Source organism: Protopterus annectens, chromosome 12.part0 (assembly GCF_019279795.1).
Source record: "Protopterus annectens isolate FY-2018-M chromosome 12.part0, PAN1.0, whole genome shotgun sequence".
Lineage (NCBI taxonomy): Eukaryota > Metazoa > Chordata > Ceratodontiformes > Protopteridae > Protopterus > Protopterus annectens.
Window position 1 is genome coordinate 87046928 of NC_056746.1, and position 22541 is coordinate 87069468.

The 22541-nt window shown below is 40.3% G+C and overlaps 1 protein-coding gene across 1 annotated transcript in view; it reads left to right on the forward strand.

The window, feature by feature from the left end:
• Positions 1–22541, forward strand: part of SDK1 (sidekick cell adhesion molecule 1) — a 2805673-nt gene that overhangs the window by 2179677 nt on the left and 603455 nt on the right. Inside the window, exon 20 of the mRNA XM_044089098.1 lies at positions 18203–18394. Within this exon, the coding sequence (XP_043945033.1) occupies positions 18203–18394 (192 nt within the window). The remainder of the gene's footprint in view (positions 1–18202; positions 18395–22541) is intronic.

Below are 22541 nucleotides of genomic sequence, written 5' to 3' on the forward strand. Positions count from 1 at the left end.
GTTAGCTGACAGTACTTTCTTTTACTGTCTTTTTGTGTTCTAGGAATTTCAGTGTTGCCTCACTTTTAGACTAAGGTAATTTTACTGTTATTTTGATTACTACTGGTTCATCACAGACTGCAGCACCTTTCAATATGACACTAATTTCTTGACAAGAAAGTAGACAAACAGTTTTTAGCTGTGTTACGGAGGCAGTCAGAACATGAATTGAAACAAAAAAGACACTGCCTTTTGAGGAGCTGGTTGGGAATAATATGCTAAATAATGCTCAGATGACAGGAATCCTGCAGGTAGCCAGTCGTGGGAGTGTGACAGATGATAAGGAAGAGAGGAAGTATTTCTGAAGTTGCTGGGGTCCCAAGAGCATCGTGCAGGAGGAAATAAAGCTTATGTAGAGTTAAACTGCAGAGGGACTTAGGCATGGTATTAATCACGGGTTCCAGTGAGCGGCTTATGTGGAGGTTGACCTAGGCATGGTGTTAATCAAGGGTCCCAGTGAACTGCTTATGTGGAGGTGGACAATAGGCATGGTGTTAATCAAAGGTTCCAGTGAACTGCTTATGTGGAGGTTGACCTAGGCATGGTGTTAATAAAGGGTTCTAGTGAGCTGATTATGTGGAGGTGGACATGGGCATGGTGTTAGTCAAGGGTTCCAGTGAACTGCTTATGTGGAGGTTGACCTAGGCATGGTGTTAATAAAGGGTTCTAGTGAGCTGATTATGTGGAGGTGGACATGGGCATGGTGTTAGTCAAGGGTTCCAGTGAACTGCTTATGTGGAGGTTGACCTAGGCATGGTGTTAATAAAGGGTTCTAGTGAGCTGATTATGTGGAGGTGGACATGGGCATGGTGTTAGTCAAGGGTTCCAGTGAACTGCTTATGTGGAGGTTGACCTAGGCATGGTGTTAATAAAGGGTTCTAGTGAGCTGATTATGTGGAGGTGGACATGGGCATGGTGTTAGTCAAGGGTTCCAGTGAACTGCTTATGTGGAGGTTGACCTAGGCATGGTGTTAATAAAGGGTTCTAGTGAGCTGATTATGTGGAGGTGGACATGGGCATGGTGTTAGTCAAGGGTTCCAGTGAACTGCTTATGTGGAGGTTGACCTAGGCATGGTGTTAATAAAGGGTTCTAGTGAGCTGATTATGTGGAGGTGGACATGGGCATGGTGTTAGTCAAGGGTTCCAGTGAACTGCTTATGTGGAGGTTGACCTAGGCATGGTGTTAATAAAGGGTTCTAGTGAGCTGATTATGTGGAGGTGGACATGGGCATGGTGTTAGTCAAGGGTTCCAGTGAGCTGCTTATGTGGAGGTGGACATGGGCATGGTGTTAGGGGGTTCCAGTGAGCTGCTTATGTGGAGGTGGACATGGGCATGGTGTTAGTCAAGGGTTCCAGTGAGCTATTTATATGCAGTTGGACATAGACATGGTGTTAGTCAAGGATCCCAGTGAGATGCTTATGTGGAGGTGGACATAGGCACAGTGTTAATGAAAGGTCCCAGTGAGCTAATTATGTGCAGGTGGATATAGGCATGGTGTTAGTCAAGGGTTCCAGTGAGCTGCTTATGTGGAGATGGACATGGGCATGGTGTTAGTCAAGGGTCCCAGTGAACTGCTTATGTGGAGGTGGACATGGGCACGGTGTTAATCAAGGGTCCCAGTGAGCTATTTATATGCAGTTGGACATGGGCATGGTGTTAGTCAAGGATCCCAGTGAGATGCTTATGTGGAGGTGGACATGGGCATGGTGTTAATCAAGGGTCTCAGTGAGCTGCTTATGTGGAGGTTGCCATTTTTTCACCTGAAGGACTGCTACATCCAGTATGAGAACTGAGTGTGAGTGCTGCTGAGATTGTTAGGGGGGACGACCTCTAATAAAGGATTTTTGAAACTTGAGGAAGAACTTGAAGGGTAGTAAAGGCGGGTGTCCTAGTTTGTCCAAGGCAGTGGTTGTCTTGTGAATGGTACCTTTTATGAGGAGAGTACTGCATGAAGATCAAAGACAGGCAGACGGATATGTTTTCAGTGCATTGGTTGTAGGCAGGAAGAGAGAAGTTTAGAAAGAAACCTTATGAGCAGTCATCAAAAGCTGTACAGCAAATGAGACTGAGCTGTGTAATACAGAATTCAAAGCACTGGGACACCGACAGTGGTGTAGACGTTATTGATGCATTTATTTACTTCTCCAGAAAAGGATCACTGGGAGGTGGGAAAGTTTGACTAGACTCATGCCACAAGTGTTTGTGAGTCATCTGTTGCTGAATGCTTGTATGGACGGGAATGGGGTAAGATCTGGGTTACTGTTTTAACTTGAAAGGCACATTATTAATGTATTTATTTTTTAATTCTCTTGTAGTTAATGAGGCTGTTCATGGATATTCCCCTCTTTATCAGAATGGTTGCACACACGGTCACTAATTAGGCAAGCATCAGAGAGAGTACTGAAGACAACAGTAGGACCCAGGTAAAGTTACAAGTAGCAGGAAAGTCAAGGGTGTGAAAACAATTGTAAATAAAGGGGGATTAGAATTGTTATACTGACACCTACAGGCTTGGAGATGAAATGAAGATAATGAAAGAGGTGAGCACATTAGGTGGGACAAGCCAAGATGCATTGTTAGTAGAGAAATCCACATGTATCACATTCTGAAGAATGTGTTGAAATTTTCCATAGACTTTGGTCACAGTGGTGTGTGTGACACTTACATGGTAACCATACTCAGGACATATGCTGGTTTATTAGCATAGATGAATGAGGACACCTCTGCGCTGCTGATGACATGGGCTTGTTACTCAGAACAAGGACAGGCCGACTAGATGGATGTGATAAAGCAGACAGTGTCATGCTTACTCATACAAAACTAAGTAATAATGGACTAAGCACTGCTGTTCTGTACTTTCTGCAGGTGTTGATGTCATTTCTGACACACACTTCCTGAGAGTTGTCAGGGTAGGGGTGAGTACATGAGTACAGATGTGCATCGTTACACACAGGTTTCAACACCACTAAGAGGAGTTGAAAGTATACAAACTGTGTGTGTGTGTGTGTGTGTGTGTGTGTGTGTGTGTGTGTGTGTGTGTGTGTGTGTGTGTGTGTGTGTGTGTGGGCATGCTTGCGCCTGTCTGAGTTTGAGACTTTTAGCTTGTGAGCATGCACATGTATTGTATGTATTTGTGTCTAGGTTTATTATCGCTTGATAGAATTGCAGTTGACTGAAACTAAAATGGTTGAAACAATTTGACTGGAAACCACTTGACTGAAACTTAATTTCACTGAATTACAAACAATAGAAAAGTATAGAGGTATAAGAGGAGGATATGATGATGTCATTTCTGAGAATAGGATTTGCTGGGGATGAGAGTCTAGAAGATTGTATGGATCGACAGTTCCTCCTGTCATGCCATGCCCCTAAATTTATGCATCTTTGTGTTTCTACAGCAACACGTGTTCATTGTACATGGTGATGTCCTGAATGAAATCACTGCTGCAGTATTCTTAAAGTATGGGATTTCATCCGCTGACATCCGGCTGGGGGACCAAAGCTTTACCTTTCGAAGCGTGACCTCAGCTTGTATGCATCGCGGTATATAAGCAGATGTATGCAAGAGTACCTCAGACTGTCTAACCCCCAGTCCAAACACAGGTCATGCGTCTGTTGGACTGATCTAGATTGGGTTGTTGGTACTGTTGCTTCACTTTTTCACTTTTCAGATAAGTGCCCCATTGGGGAACCTTCCTTTTTTGTATTTTTGAACTGTGTAGTATATATTTTTTCTTTGATTTGTGATTCTTTGAAATGGGTTTTCAGCCAAGTGGGTTTTCAATCATTTGAGCTTCAGTCAACTTCAATTCTGTCAAGTGATAGTAAACATTGTGTCTGTGTGTGAAAATGCATGTGCGTGCACACACAAACACGCGTGTGTTTGTATATGTATGAGTCTGCAGTGACACGGTGAACCCCATCTGCCTTCAGAACCCTGTAAAGCCATGACTGCCATTTACTGATCTCCATATTTCTACTCTCCATCAGGAATATCTGTGGGATCACAGGTGAAGGGGACTAACCTATATACGAGTCCCGAGGGGAAAGCAAACTAAATATATTCTTAATTCTTCATTCCCTGAGCAATCCTCAGATGATTGGACCATTATTTGTACTTCTTTAGCCTGCAGACAGACAGATGCCTTGACTTCTAGCCATCAGGCTAGCCTTTGTATGTCCATATTTAATACCTCTCCAGTTGTGCCATCCTGAATGCTGTGACAGTTTTGTTGATTTTAGCAAGTTATTGCCAGGTGTCAAATTTTTGTATGAACTTGATATCAAGTGTGTCAAAAGATGCCTTACTGAATGGTTGTTGGATATTTTTCTTTTTTTTTTTCAGCAGAATAAGATTTATTTTCAGGAATTTGGATAAAGATGGGAAGTAGTGGGCTGTTGAAGTTTGCTTCCTGCATTATTTATAAAAGAAATCGTGCAAGTTGCCCACCTCAATGAAAGCTGTTAGCAGATAAGGAAAGAGGTGGATGATGCATGATTTTATGGCCTTCACTGTAGACATAAGTAGCTTAGGATGTTAGGACTAACTACTTGGTGGAATCTTTGTAAAGGACATTCTGGAAATCTGTTGTGGATGTGAGGTATCCGTTGCTGAGGAGGAGATAGGAGCTAAAGATGGCATTCAGTGTTTTAATATTTGTTTGGAAGTGCGAAAAGAAGGCGACTTGAGGTGATTTGAGTTCTTGAACGGGATGTTTTAGAAAGTGCTGCTGAAGTGTGTGCCAGATGCTTCAGAGTAGTGCGTGTTCGAAGCTTCACAGTAGTGCGTGTTCGAAGCTTCACAGTAGTGCGTGTTCGGAGACGGCAGATGTGAAATGAGGAATACACTGGGTGTCTCTGGTAACTTTAAAACCACCTTGCTGGCCCTCTTCAAGAGAAATCTTGATGAGTGGATGGATAACAGAAACTTCACTCCAGGGATCATTCCATTTTTCCTACTGGATAGGGCCACTCTGAACTAACATCAGGTGGCATGGCGCCTGGGCAGTTTTTTGGGGGCTTGGCTTGTAAAGGCTCCAGGGCTGTTAGCCTAGTATACACCTATGAACCTGTGATATTCCCAGTTTGGTTTTTGGAAGAGAGAGTGACCAAAGCATGTGTTTTTCTTTTATTCTGAAATTATAAACTTTTGAAAGAAATTTAGTCTGATGTGGAATTTCCTGAAAGACTAGTCTGTTAAATACCTGGAGGAAAACACCACTGACAAGGTCAGATGTCCGAGCAAATCATACTGCAGGAGTGCCTGAAGTACCTGGAAGAATTTATTTGTAACCATGGAGACCCACCAGGCACAAGTTATTTTTTTCAGTGGACCTGCTAGTAACAGCTAATCCCCCCAGTACCTACTGTAATGTAATCACAGTACTCACTATGTGGGCATCCACTTCAGCCTTGCTACTCCTAGAGTTACTGACTTTCTTCACAAAGTTAGACCTGTTAAATGTCATATGCATTATTAACTGAATGGTGCATTGGTCAACATTGGTCTCTCGCAGGTCTTAGCTTTCTAGCTCGGTTCCCTTTTGGGGTATCTTCTGTTTGGAGTTAGCATACTTTCGGTGTGGATTTTGCTAGGTGCTGCAGTTTTCCTTCTCTTCCCAAAGGCATGTTGTTAGCTGAATTAATGGCCCCCTTTGTCTCTAGATGTGTACACTATACACACTGAGCAGAGTGGATGAGAGTTGTTGACCGCAACAGTTAGCTGAGCTATATAAGTATCCTGCTTTTTTTTTTTATTATTTATAAAGATTATTGTTTCTAACCATTAATATATAGCACTTTTATTGTCTGCTTTTTAGTCTTCAAGTGTATTTTATTCCTATTAAAAAATCTGCACAAGTAACTGACTTGTCTGCAGTTAAAAGCATTCTGAATGTTTACAAATCTTTATCTGTTTAAAAACTTTCATTTGTTTTCTGTAGTGCTTACCGTCTGTCCCCTCCCTCCCAGTTGGTGTCTTACTCTTATACTTAGTGGCTTTGCAGTTGCCCGCCCCTACTATAAATCTGATCTGGGACACTCCTCCCAGTCTAGAGTCATTAGCTCATTCTACCTAATACAGAGAGAACATTTGATAAGGCCTTCTGGTTCTCCTTTTTCCCTTTCAAAAAAAGGGAAAAAAATATATAGAGAGAGTATATTTCAGAGCATTTATTATAACTGTAATTGCCTTAATATTGCTACAACTCAAGTGCTCTAGGTTGCACTGCATCTGAAGTGTTTGTGTGTTTTAGCTGCTTTTCTGTATATATAGACTTATCTGTTTCTTTAACTAAATAAGCTCTGCAAAGTTGTTTTATTGCATTCCTGCCTGTATTTCTGAGTTTTTTTGCACTTTTAAAGTTGTTTTTGCTTAGTTTAACTGGTAGGCTACACACTCAAGTGTGCTAGCCGAATTAAAGCATTTACTGTGTTTCTGTACCTAATTTCTGCTACTCTGTAAAAAAAAAAAAAAAAAAAATCCTTGTTTCCCGCCTTTACTGAACTAGAATAGTCCAGTCAGGAGTGGCGTTAGGTCAACTGGTGCCCTAGGCAAAAGGGCTCCATGGCGCCCCCCCCCCACCACACCACCAAGTGCCCCCATCCTGGTCTACCTACATTAAATAAATACTGAAAAGCGCCCCTGCTGGAGTGGCACCCTAGGCAACCGCCTAGTTGGCCTATACCTAAGGCTGGCTATGAGTCCAGTCTTCAGGTATTTCTGATCTCTGGGCTGTATCATAGTTTCTGTGTTGCCCATATCCTTATTTGGATAGGGGGAAGCTTCTTTGTTCACCAGTGAGAGTGGGGAGCTCTGAGCAGCCTATCTGTCCCTTGAGGAGTGGTTCCAACCCAGTGACCTGTAGCTTATTGGCCGTTTTGGGCCATTTCCTATCTCTTCTAACCCCCCTGCTTTAAAGCCAGTTTTAGCGCACTTTTGCGCTTGAAATTTAGTCTGTCCTGTTTGTTGCATTTACCTGTTGAGGCTATACACTCGTGTGCGCTAGCCTGTGTTACATATTTATTGCATTTTCCTGCTGTTTGTTGCAAAAAAAGAAAGAAAAACAAAAAAAAATCCTTGTTTTCCCGCCTTTCCTGACCTAGAGTAGTCCAAATACAGGCGTTGCTGTATTCTGGACTTTTGGAAAGTTCCTGTGTTGCCCATTTCCTTTCTTGGATAAAGGGGGGCTTCTTTGTTCACCAGTGGCAGTGGGGAGCTTAGAGCAGCCTATCTATCCCTGGAAGAGTGTTCCCAGCACAAGAATCTGGTAGTCTATTGGCCGTTTTGGGACAATTTCTAGCTCTTTCAAGTCCCCCTGTATAAAACCCGCTTTGGAGCGGTTTTTGCGCTTGTTACTACTCAGCCAAGCTGCTCGTGGACCTGCAGAGTGGTGCCAGCAGCAGAGAGGCTAAAAGAGCGACTGCTAACCTGATAAGTGTTTTTTTTCCTGCTACTACCTGGGTGACTGTCCGATCTAGCTAAACTGCAAGTATTTCTGCTTCTTGAACTGTTTTAAACTGTTTAAAGTTGTTTTTGCACCTGCACTTTTAAAGTTTGCCCTGTTTGTTGCATTTAACTGTTGAGGCTACATATTCAAGTGCGCTAGCCTGTGTGAAATATTTATTGCATTTTCCTGCTGTTGCAAAAAAGAAAAAAAAAAAAATTATCCTTGCTTCCCGACTTTCCTGACCTAGAGTAGTCCAAATACAGGCTTTACTGTATTCTGGACTTTTGGAAAGTTCCTGTGTTGCCCATTTCCTTTCTTAGATAAAGGGAGGCTTCTTTGTTCACCAGTGGCAGTGGGGAGCTTAGAGCAGCCTATCTCTGATCAGTATTAGCAAAAAATTACGGGCACTCATAAAATCGTCTAAGGCCAGCTTCGAGAGAAAAATTGCACAGGACACTAAGGATAATCACAAGGCTTTCTTTAGTTATGTTAGGAACCTGGGTGGGAATTCCCAGATATGCTCAGAATTAGTCCAGAATGACAAAAAATACACCGAACCCACAGACATTGCCAACATCCTAGCTGACAGGTTCAGTGCAAACTTCTCCCCCCCTTCCCCACCAAAAGGGCAAATATCTATCCCAGCAGAGTGCTGCCCCCCTGACATCTCAGATGCTCAGGTAAGAGCCCCTCTCCAAAGCAAAAACACAGCATCAATGGGACCAGATGGTGTCCCGGGCTGCGTCCTACATGAACTCCAAGAAGAACTAAACCCAAACATAAAACTACTGTTCAATCTCAGCCTTACTACAGGATATGTACCCAAAGAGTGGCGTACAGCAACAGTGGTCCCTCTCCACAAAGGTGATGCCTCAATGGATCCTGGAAACTATCGCCCTATAAGCCTGACTAGCTTGGTCTGCAAAGCTATGGAAAGGATCATCATGAACCTCATAAATAAAGATATTGGGGACCTACAGACCCTGGATCCTACCCAGTTCGGCTTTGCTAAGGGCAAATCCTGTCTCTTAAACCCGGTCGATTTATTTGAAACAGTCACCAAGGCCATTGAGGAGGGGAAGGTGGTCCACACAGCCTACCTGGACCTCGCAAAAGCCTTTGATACAATACCCCACTCGGGCATTATAGATAAGCTCACCAGCTTAAATATAAACCCCCCTATGTCACTAGCTGGGTTGCAAACTGGCTCAAGGACAGAACCCACATGGTTAGAATTGCTGGAGCCATGTCAGACTCCAAACCAGTTACAAGTGGCGTCCCACAAGGCTCAATCCTGGGACCTCTCTTGTTCGGTATATATTTCTCGGAGGTGCAGGCTAACACGGAAGGACTGTGGCTGACCAAGTTTGCAGATGACTGCAATCTGGGCACCGTAATCGACTCTCCAGCCAACACAAGCATCCTACAAAAGGACCTCATAGAAACAGACAACTGGTGCCAGAGCCATGGCCTCAAGCTAAACGCTAAAACGTGTATAGTCATCCCCTTCGGCAAAAACAAAGTGCCCACAAATTACCACATAGATGGTAATCCATTAAGTACGGAAGAAGTAATTAGGGACCTGGGGACCCAAGTTGATAGTCTCTCATTCGACAACCACGTGGCCAAAGTGGTTAGAAAAACATTTTATATAGCCCACCTAATCATGAAGGGATTCACATCTAGATCAGGGGAGGTCATCGTGCCTCTTTACTCATCCTCATAATTGAGTACAATGCCCCTTTTGGGATGTACCTCACCACAATACCCCTTTTGGGATGTACCTCACCAGACACCTGCAGCAACTGGAAAGACCGCAAAAGTACCTCACCAAGAGGATCAAAGGGCTCAAACAGATGCCATATGCTGCCCTGTTAAAGAAACTCCAGCTTTACTCAGTGGCATACCGCCTGCTCAGAGGCGATCTGTGCCTGACGTATAAAGCCATGTCCAACCCAGAATTAATGGACATGCTGCACCTCAGAAAATCCAAATCCCATCGAGCTACGCGCTCGAGAGACTTGAACCTCAGCACTGAAATAAATAGGACATGCTGGAGGGACGGATTCATAACCCAGAGGCTCCCTTCACTCTGGAATAAAATCCCAGTCCAGGTTAGGCAGAGTCCCTCATTGACTCTCTTCAAGAGGAATCTTGATGAGTGGATGGGATATCATAGATTTACTCCGGGTATCTCTTTTGTGTCACTGTTAGACAGAGGCATAGTATACTAACCTTGAAAAAGGGCATAGCAAAATTCATTTAAAATGGGTGACGAAAGCCTAACACACTCTGGCTAGGCTTGTAAATGCCCTAGGGCAGATAGCCTAGTATGAACCTATGAACCTATGTATGCATCCTGAAATGGACTGGCATCCTGCACAGATTCTCTTCTCTGCCTTACATCCACTGACTGTCAAGATAAGCTTTGGTTGCTCTGGTAATACTGAATACCATAAAGGGGGTGAGAGAAATTGTATTTACTTATTGAGTAGATGGGTTGTTACAAAGACCCATTTTCAGTTACAACTTGAAAACTACAACAGAAAATTACAAAAGGTAGTAAGTTATGTAACAGGTTACAATGTTCATAGCAAAATACAAAGCAGCATTTAAATGGTATACAGTCATTAAAAAAAAGAGGAAAGTATAGCTTGTGGTAAAAGTCTGAATGAATTATCTATTGCTGTGTAAAGATGCATTGTCACTAATAGTATGGGGTCTAGTTTTTGTAGGTCTTCAATTCTGAAAAATAGGGATATGCACTTCTTCCTGGCATTCTGCATCAATTTAAAATGGCTAGTGGTGTGATTTTTTTTAAGAGCTCAGAGGATGAGAGGGAGGAAAAAAATCTGACAGTGCCTTAGTGGAGATTGAAGTGTTCATGAGCTAAATATGAGCTGAGTCATGGTAAATGTGACCGATTAATGTGGCATGCAATAAAAAGCATGGTGGGGCAAGAAAGATGGTACTAAATTCCTCAAGGCTCATGTATTCAGTGTATTGAGGTAATAACAAAGGGGATTCAGTATTGTAGTGGTCCAGAATAGCAACAAGATGTTTGCATATTCAGACTATAAAGGAGAGAAAAACATTGAACATAATTAATTTTTGTGGAAATATTTGTGTTCTAGCAGAACCCTAAAGATTAGAAATATTTGCTAAAATTCCAGACGTGCTAGATAGCCATAGCCTGTTCTACATAGGTCTTGAACAGTAAGATAATTTCCTACAAAGGGAACCAGTAAGGACATTGTTAGAATAAGACAGGAATTTTCCAACAATTATGACATGGGGAGAGGGTATAAAGACAACTTTTCCCTACCTGTACAAATTTTGGATAAGCAATAAATATTAATATAGATAGTCAGTGTTGCTGACCTTCATTTTTTTTTTGGGGGGGGGGTGGAGGTTGAGGGAGAGAATTGGATGACTATGCTTAAGGTGTTGCAGATGAAAAAGAGGTGACAGCCAGGTGACCCTGGAAGTGCTGTTGACTGTCAGCAGTATATTTTGATATTGTTGCTGAGTTTAAGATCAGGGGATGGGAATTGTAAATTTACCCCTGGTTTGGCACCCATGTCTCTATTAGAGGGACAGGCTCCTTGCAAATGCTTGACCACTCATGCCCAAGTTATATATACCCCCCCCCCCAAAGAAAGTCATATTTGGCCAAAAGCTGGCTAATATGTTTGAGAAACATGGCTAAGCTTACAAAGGCCTGCTAGGTTCAATAGCCTAGTAATCCCCTATGATCCTAAGAGACGATATGCAGGATCTGGACATGAAACAGGAAATAATCACTTCGGAGTTGGAGCGAGATGGATTGTCACAAGTATGCAACTTGTTTTGAAGAAAGGCTGTGTGTCTGAGCAATGGATTTAGTAGATAAAAATGTCAAAGTCAAGGCTGTAGACAGATGAGGTTTACGTGTGAGAGAGAAACAGGAGGAGGGTGGAATGGCACTGAAGAACACAGGAAGTGAAAGAACACAGGAAGTGAAAGAAGGCAGGTAGGGGAGAGGAGGAGGTATATGGCAGAAATACATTTTATGTAGAAAGTCTTTACAGGGATGAGGCAGGTGGAAAAGAATTTGGCGGCTTGTTAATGGTGTGTGATGGCAATAAATCTGCTGTTCCCCATCCTTAGTAGATCTTAGAGGTTAATAAGAAAGTTTCTTGCTGATTGTGCTGTTGACATGCCCGCAAGGTTATCTCTGCATGTTGTTTTAAACACCTTTATTAAATTATCACTTAAGACATTTGCAAACATATATTAACATAAAACAAACCATATATTTTTCCATTTACATACATTATACATCACATATCTTTTCTTTCCTTGTAAATATCAGTGCAGCATTACATAAATTGCTGAATTCCTGCCCTCCCTTAAACATCACCCTCCTGGGCATTATTATGCCTGTATTGTTCCCACAATTTCCATTTCTTTTTTAATTTTCTCTTTCCCTTTTTCTAAGGATCCCTCTTCTCGTTCTGTTATCTCTTATAATGTTCAGCACCTCAAATATACAGCTGTTTAGACTTTGATTTCCATTTTTTAATAATTGCTTTTTTGGCAGCCAACAGAATTAAACTTAAGGGCTTAATATGTCTAGACAATTGAGATCTTGTGCTCCAGCTCACAAGAATAATTTCCTTGTTACAACCATTTGCTTCACCCAGTGTTCTTCACAGAGTAGTCTGTCGAGAATTTTTAAAATCTGCTAACTCATTGCACTCCCACAAACATGTTCCCAATTATCTCTTTCTTCTCCATCACACCTCCAACATTTGGCATCTACCTGAAGAAAAAATATTTTGGGGTATAAAATACCTATGCAGACACTTCAATGCAAAGATCGTAAATCGTCTGGACTTTGTTGCGCACTTTGGAGCTGTACATATGTCGTTCCATTGGCCTCTTCTAAATTGCATTTCCTGTTATCTCAGCATGTTATTGTTTTCAACATGATGTAAAATCATGCTTTCTTTTTAAGTAAAGTTGCATTTAACGTACAGCATGGATTATAAAACAAAACAAATGTACGGTCACCTTCTGCCTTGGCTGATGCTGTTTATCAGGATTTATTTTATTTTAATTGCAGTGCACTTAAAATTGTTTTTTGATCTTGAAGAGTTGTCGTTGCACAATAAATGGTTTGCGCAATTATTTCATGATCAAGGGACATATTTTGCCTTCCATTTCTTTGTGTACTTTTTCCTACTTCATAAAAGACAGTAGTCATCTTTTTGTGTTTTTCCTGAGCACTGCTCTATATTCTTATTTGACATGCACATGCATGAATTTCATAATCTCTTCTTTATTGCCTTTGACATTTTTCCATAGTGTAGCTCTGTAATTTATGCCTGCGGGTTTTGGGTGATCATGTCTCCATCTAGGCAGTGGCCAATCTGCAACACCTGGGAAGCATTCCATTTTCATTGACATCTGGAACATCTGTACCCCGAGTATTTACCCATGTGTCTTCTACCCCCATGAGCTGTGAAAGTGTTTTAGTGTAATCCGCTATTAAATTGGAAATGCTAAGGTGGTAGTTTTCTCCAGTAAGAAGTTGAAAGAGGACACTGGTACAAAACAGAGGAGATACTTCAATACAACTTGTAAGTTGGAAGCGGCAGTTCTAGTGGGCTATGTCCAGTTTAGTGCATTTACATTTATATAGCATTAGTGTATGTCTTGTTTGGGCTTCTATGACTGTTGTATTTGCTGCCTTTTATAATTTATTGTCAGTGCCATGCAGTTAACTTTGTGCTGTAAATAAAACCTGTATACATTGGAATAAGAGTAAAGGTTTCTGAAGTAACCCAGCTGATTTCCTGACCACCCAAGTACCACAATGAATTCATATTTTTTCATCAACCTTCATTTTTATTTTGCACATGGAAATTTTGGATGCTGCATATTTTTTTGTATTCTAGGCACAAATCCTAGGAAAGCTCCACTCAGTACTTCATCTGGATTCAAATGATGTGGCGAAATTAACCTTCCATAGTTTTCCGCTTTCCTTTGCATTGCTTCATACGTGTTGTATTCATCTCGTATCAGAAAAGCTCTATACCTTATTATATGCAGGATGTATGAATGTGAATGACATTACCATAGCTGCATAATCTGAATTACAATAAACCATACAAACATTACAGATGTATGTTCTATGTAGCTAAATCAGTGTTGATCTGTTTAGAGCTTCTTTAAGAACATTTCAGGCGTATTTGTTTACTGTGGTAATACATTTAACATAATTTTTTAAATATTTTGAAGCTTTGACCTAATTTCTTTTATATTATGAGTCCTGCTGTAACTACCACACTGTATTTTAAAGTAAAAAAAAAGAAAAAATAGTTGTATCTCTCGGCATCTTCTTAAAGGTGCAATTTCTTCATTGTAAAAATTTAAGCAACAGTACCTGTATAAAAGTAATATTTGTGTTTCTTAAGCATTCAAACCCTGCTTCAACTTTGCAAAGGAACTATCCACGACAAGTTGATGTATAAGGTGCGGATTCACTCAGGTCATCTGTATTGTAACCTTTTTGATTGTGGAACTTTTGCTTCTCAGTCACCAGAAGTACTCAGTGAAGTTATGCTGGTTATTGTAAAATTCAGAAGACTTCAGTTAAAAAAAGCCAGAAGCAAGTGTTTTCTTTTCTCAGAAACAGCTTTGACATAGCATATAAAGTAAGTTATGTAGCATTTTTGAAAGAGGTAGTAATGAACAGGAAGATGCTACAACAGGCTTTAGTCATAATAAAGGCTCTGGAGCAGTTTGAGCTTAGAACTGATACCTGCCCTGTGAGACTTGCTAATACAGGTCTTTGTGGTGTCTTCCTTTCACACTGTACAGAAGCTGGCAGATGTGACCAGTCTTGACTCATTTACTTGTTGACCCTGTCTAACTAAGGTACTGCAGCCCCTGAGTAGTCCACAGCTGTATGTAATGCTGCTGTTCTCAGTCACTATTTTATTAATAATTCAGTCATTTATTTTAGCATTCTGTGATTTTAGATAGTTAACAGTTGTTGCAGGCACTCATTGAGAATAAAACAGAGGAGCCAATCCCAAATGGGTTACCAACCCATTGCAGAATGTACTTACTCATTCACATATGGCATGCACACCTATGTGCACCTGGAGGATCATCAGTTCATCTAGTGCACTCCTTTGGATGTTGGCGGGAAAGCAGAGTACCCAGCAGATACCCATATGCAACCTGGGAATATATTCACACTGCACAAACACTTTTTATCTCTTCTGTTGTCAGTATAGCTACTGCTAGTTATGGTGATCACCCCAATGATGCCTGTCTTCCTCCCAACTATTTTCCCCTTACCAAGGTTAATCTCCTTTCTTGTTGCTGTTTCTTGGTTACATCTGTGGCATACCTCAGCCTATAAATGCTTGACCACCCACACCCATGCCTACATATACCCCTTAAACTAATCTTAGGTTATAAAAATCTGTCAGATACATTTGGAAGTTAGGATAAAAAAAGGCCCTGCAGAGGTTGTTAGCTTGGTAATCACCTATGAAGAATGACCTTCTGTTGCTAGAAGGAACAACCTCGTCATCTTTCTACTTAACTTCCCAAGATGTATAGTGGGGGGGGGAGTACATTCAAAGACATTGGCATAGAGATGACTCAAGAAAGCACTTGAGGGAGGTATAGTCAAAATGACTTGCACAGTGTTGAGTCAGGAAAGCACTTCAGGGAGTTCTACCAACCTCACATCCCTGTGAACAGAATATGAGATGACATTCACTGATTGGTTTGCACACTGCCAGCCATTCTGCTCAGACATCCACATGGATGTTGCTGTCATTCCTAGACACTGCCGACAGACAGCCTCTCCCTTGGAGAAAAAGAGATTTGCAGCAAGGTTGCCAGCCAGTACACTTTTTTTTAAAACTCTTGTATTTTTGTACAATGGAATATGTTCTGTACATATTGTTTCCTGTATTTCAAAAGTGCAACATCTTCTCTGGTGAAATGCCATTAGTCCTTTGTGAGGATATCTGTTTATTACAAATGTTTCATTTCTGTATAGTACTTTTAAAGCTATGTCTATCTCTGTTTCTTATTTTTGTAAGACTGTAATTTTTAGTATCCCTCACCTTGCTGCAAACCCTTCATCATTTTAGATAATGTCTTCTAAGTGTGTGTGTGTTTGTGTATGTATGTGTATATATATTAAGACATTTAAATATAATTAGTCAACCAATAGAATTCAGAGAATCAGTTTCAAATATAAGTCTTCATCCGATGCATTGAGTCTGGAAACCCTCATGCCCTGTCCTTTAATTATGTTCCTAAAAAATGTAGCAAGGTACACAACCTATGGTACTCTTTAAGAGCTAGGTTAGAGAAGGTGGGATATGAAAAATCAATCCCGTCATGGGAGACAGTTATATTGCACATCAACACGACTTGACTTCCCAAAATAAAAAAAATAAAAACATGTCCTTATCACGATGAGTGCCCTTATTAAATTTTATATCACTAAAAATTGGATTGTCACATCTCCAATTACAAGGGGAAGGCTTTAGCAACCTTGCTATTAAATACATCTCATCTCACAAACTCGTTTATACAAAAACAAAAACGAAACACTATTATCAGAAATATTGGGGTTACTTACTAGATGTAATTCTTAACAAAGAACGATAGTCTGTACACTGACATAAGACAAATTTATATTATGCAATAACTGCATTATAAACCAGCTTTTAGTTTTTCTTTTCTCTTATTTCCCTTTTGCCTCTTTATGTATCTAATATTCCCTAATTACATTAAGTATAAGTGGTTCTATATTTATCTTCTTCATAAAATATGTCCCTTATACTATCTCTCACTTTCTTACGTGATGTTAAAAACCTTTTATACTCCATTTGGTGATGTAGTGACTTCTATTGTATATAGTGTATATATATTTCTTGTGTTAATAGTTTTTTGAATGTTTCCTTTTTGTTTGTACTGTTTGTTTTGTGTGTTTGATTGGATGTATCGCTGTTAATATCTGAAAATTCAAATAGAGATTTTGGGGGGAAAAATGTTCCTAAAAACGTATTGGGGATGCATGCTATATCTATGAAGTAGGTGGTTCCTGTAGCAGCTCTTTCTATACACCCAGTGCTCACCAATCCATTATTCAGCCTCTCAACGTAAACATACAGAGGAACATAATTAAAGGACAGGGCATGAGGGTTTCCAGACTCAATGCATCAGATGAAGGCTTTCAGTCTGAATTATTGGACTTGAAGAAAAAAATTACTGATAGAGGATATAGGACCAATGAGATTGAGAAGGGGCTGTCGGATTTACAGCTTAAGGGGAAGTAGAGCGTCCCCATACTATGCACCCACTCAAGATCATGATAGCCATATAACAAATAATGATGGAGTGAGAGGTATGAAGATACATATGTTCTATACCAGTGACAGAAATTATATTTTGGACATTATCAGGAGAAACTGGGGATTTTAACAGTAGACCCAGTAGTTAAAGAAATTGTGGGTGTTGAACCAAGGTTCAGATTTAAGAATAAGCATAACTTGAAGAGGTTACTTTGCTACCCAACAAGTCGGATCAATCCTTAGAGGTTAGACCCTACACTTATCCATGTGGTAAGTGCTGGTTCTGCTATTTTATTAATAGTAGTGAGAGTTTTAAGCATCCAGACACTGACCAGAATTTTAATTTCAACATCTCTGCCTCCTGTGAAACATCACATGTGGCTTATTTAGCTGAGTGTATTCTTTGCATTCTATGTAGGAAAAACGGCTAGACCACTGAAAAAATAACAGAACACCTACATAGTACTAGAATATGTTCTAGTAACAGTGCCCTATCCAAGCATACCTTATTGCAAGGAAATGATCATACATTTAAGTTTATGGTGATAGATGTTAATGTACCTAGCTTACGAGAAGGTGACATTAGAAACATGACAGAAGGTCGAGAGGTCAAGTGGATACTCAGACTGAGAGCAGACAGGGGTAGAGGCCTCAATGAGAGGGCATCCCTTAAACCTACACTTAAATCTAGGAGACTGAGAAGTATACAGACATGACTAAGGATTAGTCTCACTTTTATTAGTATGTATTTATAAAAAAAATTTCAGAGGTCATCATATCTTATGTTTAGATATATTTATTGCTAGGTGCTTATATTTATGTGAAGATCTTATTATACAGTTTTAACATTTATAGAGGGCTGTTTTATAATGACTTTGTAGTTAAAAGCTGCTATTTTATGACAGCCTAGCTACAATAATAGAGGCAAGTTTATGTAAGGAGTGTATATGCCTTTAAATTTTGGAATTACATTTCAAACTGATTCTCTGAATTCTGTAGGTTGACTAATTATATTTAAATGTCTTTGTTTGATTAAGATTCTTTTACTTGTCTGAAGAAGCTCACAGCGAAAGCACTTACCATTTTTTATGTAATAAAAGTTTTATGGTTCGTTTACTGCCTGGCTGCCTCACTGCTATTCTGTGTGTTGGATTATTTGGATTTATACATTTAAGCAGTGGGACACCTATCCTGTGGAGAGCTACCTAAATATTTGTTATGTTTACAAGCATAAATAACCTCTTTCATATGTAAACTGTCTGCATTTACTTTAAAGTGTTAACAGTTTTTGTAGAATTTAAAACCGGTTACTGATTTTTTTTTTCTATCTGCTGTTTTAGGTTATCAGGTTTGTTGGGAGATTTATAACAAGAGTGAATCCCGAGTAACACAGCTGCTGCCTAATACAACCTTGGAGTACAAGGTTACTGGGCTGACCTCTCTCACCACTTACACCATTGAAGTGGCTGCCATGACGGCTGCAGGAGTTGGAACAATGACATCATCAACGATTTCCTCTGGAGTACCACCAGGTAGGCCAGCTTTGGAAGGTTACCGGGTAGCTATGTTAAATTTAGATGTACTGCTCATTTACGGAATACAAATTATGGTTAGAAGTACTAAGTTTGATACTGTCCACAAGTAACTTGATCCAGTAACTGTGGAGATAATCCATCTGCCCACACTGTATAATGAAGGTGCACCGACACCTTCTGCCCACACTGTATAATGAAGGTGCACCGACACCTTCTGCCCACACTGTATAATGAAGGTGCACCGACACCTTCTCTTGAGCATGTCTAATGTCCATACACAAAGTAGTACAAATAGGTTCACAGGTAAGTACTAGGCTACCTGCCCTTGAGGGTGATTTTAATCCTGGCCAGTTTCTGTTTTTGTGCTCAAAATAACCTCCCATTTGGTTAGAGATTGGCCTTACTCATTTTTTCGTCAACAATTCTATATTATCCCTAATGAGAATAACTGGGATCATACTATAGGTAATTTGAGGAAACCCATGCATGGGATAAAGCATTTATGAGCTGCATGCATTGGTAGTACAGAGGGCAGTCCTGGGGTAAATTTTCTGTTTCCCATCCATGGATCTAAGTCACATTTTAAAATGGACAGGCATGAATTCTGTTTTATGTGGATGGGGGAGTCTTTTTCATAGCAGCGGTATCCTTTAGTGTAAACCACTTAAGTCCAGAATAGGCTTGAGGTCCTTTGTTTTCCTGAGTTTTGAAAAGAAACTTGAGTAAACGCATAGCTTTTGCAAGTCTGATGGGACCTCTTGAATTGCTGGTTTTTGCATGAGGCTTAAAGCCTCATTTCTTGCCATAGCTTTCTGACGGGTGAGACATCTGGAAGGGAAGAGACTGTGGCCCAGGAAAGGGTAAGAATGTTGTGTAGCCTGTTGAAATTGAAGTCCTCAGTCAACTGTTCCATGTGATGACCATCCAAATAGACAAGTGGAACAGCAGCTGACCACCATCTAGTTCCATCTGGGACAATTGGGCAAGTCCTAAAGAAGCAAACTGCATACCCACAACAAGAGGGATATGGATGGTACCCCTTACTGACAACTTTTGAGTTGTTGACCACTCCAGCAGTTGCCACAGCCTTTGTGATCACTTCTAGAACATTTGTTATCAAATTTCTTTTGGCAGCACCAACAACATAAATAATGGGGGATTGACTGTGTTCTGGAAAACATGCATTGCAAATCTTAGAACTTTCTAGCAACAACAGTGAGATTATTGCCCACTAGATTCTGCAGTTCAGCTTTTGCTATTGATCCAAATAAATGCTTCTGTAAAGGGAGGCATTTATAAAATTGACATTAGTGTCTTCAGCATACTTCTCAACAGTGCCGAATTGCTCGGTTTTTACTGAGTTTTGGGGTTCAAATTAAGGGGTGCCACGATTCCAGAGTGGCACCCCTTCATTTCCAATTTTTTTCTATTTGTTTTTTAATTTTCACGGCTTGTGCAGCTGATGTCATCACGTATGCGATGACGTCAGCTCCCTCGGGGATTCCAGCCTGCGCGATGACGTCAGCACCCTCTACCAGGCTGTCGGAATTGAGCTAAAGGAGCTCACGCATTTCCGGCTGGCTGTTTGAAATGCGAGCGGGAACAGTTTGGGACTAGCCGCTGGCCTGCAACAGAATGGAGAGCTTGTTTGGGACTGTTTTTCAAGTGCGAGCGAACAGCCGCAGAATGAAAGAACTTGCTTGGGATGGATTTTTCAGCAGATATGGTAAGTTTTTGTGTGTTAGAGACATATTATTTATTCAGAAATATAGTGTCATCTTACACACTGTTGGTTGTCTGTCAGGAAAGTGAATCTCAGTGAGATTACAGGATTTAAGATTTTCAATTGTAAAGACTTCCCTGTTTTTCTGGTAACAACACAGCTTCTCATACACAGTACAAGTGAGATGATATAAGGCTACTAGTACAACTCTGCCTGAACCGCAGCGATCCATGTCCTTGGTAGAACATACCAAAGTCCGGTACATTAACCTTTTTTACTTTTGGTACTGTCCGTATTTCAAAGAACAACAAATGCTTGTAGTTCCGGAACTTTGCTGGAGGCACTGTGGACAATAATGTAGATACGTTTTAATTCTTTTGTTTCTGCCTATGGGGTGTCATTTGGGGAAGAAAGCATACTGTTTGGACATGTGGTATTAAATGATTTTGGTAAATTATTTTTTCAGGATAAAGGTGGGTCCCATACAAGGGCTTGGAGTTTGGTATTTGTCACCTGCTAAACTTAATGCATGTGCAAGTGATATTTGATACAAGTCTTTATCTCGCCTATATATACATAGATCTCTCTCTATATAGATAAATTGATATAGATAAAGATATAGATATAGACATATAGGTTTATCCATGTTTGGCCCTGCTTGACTTGGGAGATTTATGCTTTTAAGTGCTTTTAAGGCAGCAAGAAGTTTTAAGTGTGCCTGATATGAATCCACATCTGAGAAAAATAATGACAAAACTGGTAAGAAATACATACCTCGTGTGGCACACAAAAACATGGCTCAACACTCTAAGGTAGACCATTTGTAATACGCCACACCAGATGGATTGCATGATGGCATCATGCTGTAACAGAATGGGCTTACACCATGATTATACCATGTCTCAAGCAGACTGCCCTCTAAAACTGTTGTGACGTGTAAACAGGCACTTTGGCTTATCACACTGCCTATCCATCTAAGACATTGTTTTTTAGGGCTTCATTTACAAATTGCTTATTTGTCTGGCTAGTAACAGCAGTCTCAGTTCTTATATTTAATTACTGGCTAAACAGAAATGGAAGTGCACAGCAAACAAGCTAGCATATGAATGCTAGATATATGCAATAGTGAGTACATAATGTAAAGTATTTAAGTATGCACTGACTGTGAGACTGGAACACCTGATTGATTTATATTAACCTATTGTGGAATTAGTTATTTTGGAAAAAAATAATTTTGTTTCAAGAGTAGCTGTGTGTGTGTGTGTTTCTTACTTTACAGTAAGCACTTATATTTTGTGTTAGAACTATCTGCATATGCTTTTCATTTATTTGGTCTAAGCAGTGCTGCGTATGCCAAAGTGGTTTGTGACTTTGTGTTGTTCATAGCACAACAGGTCAAATGCTTGCTTTTGATGCAGAAGGCTGTGGGTTCTACTGCTTTTTATTTATGACAGCCAGGGTGTGTGTGTGTGTGTGTGTGTGTGTGTGTGTGTGTGTGTGTGTGTGTGTGTGTGTGTGTGTGTGTGTGTGTGTGTGTGTACTTTTATGATGGAAATGTACTGACTTGGGCAGTTTTGTCATTATTGCTTCATGCATTTTGTTTCATTGCATACTGGAAAAATAATTTAAAATGCGCTCTAAGTCTTAAGTGTGCTGTATTATACAAGGAATATAATTTAATAAAGTCAGGAAGATGTATCAAAGAACACATGTATGTTTCTTGTTTTGTGTGCAAGGGGCCTATGATTCAAAAACAGCCCAAAGGTAATCTTTATCCACCACCGGCCAAATGCATTTTCTTTCGATGTGGTGTGGGTTTCAATGAATGTGAAGTTTTAATGCCAAGAATATTTTCATTGTGAGACAGTATTGCTTTGTTTAGCAGATATCTGTTAGTGTTTTGTGCATTGTGCTACAAAATTTAAGAATAAATCTAAATAATCATTGTGTAAGTAAAGCAGTATGCACACATCAGTGTTTATGGTAAATGTGGTGAAATCGTCAGGTAATGGGACATTGGAATGGCTGCAGGGGATCAGTGGTGCCATATTTTGGTTGTCTGTTCTTCAGTTTGCATTTGAAAATTGATACCCCACAATTCCATTGGAGTGGGTGAGGCTACGTAATTATGTATGCAAATTAGATGTTAATCAGTGTACAGATTTGCACCTATTTTTCATGGGCCTTGTCCAGATTTTTGATGTTTCCAGGTTAAGAGGTATGGTCTTCAGCAAAGTCTGTAAGGTGACAGCTGTCATATAATCTAATAGCCAGGAGACTCCCTGCTGTCTTCCCTTGAATGATCAGTCGTGGTTAGTCAGGTACATGGTTAGGTCAGAGGTATGGAGCACAGTGTTGATGTCTAGGAATTTAACTTGTTTTTCAGGTTCCATCTGGCAATTTGTTCAGAGTCCTAAAAGT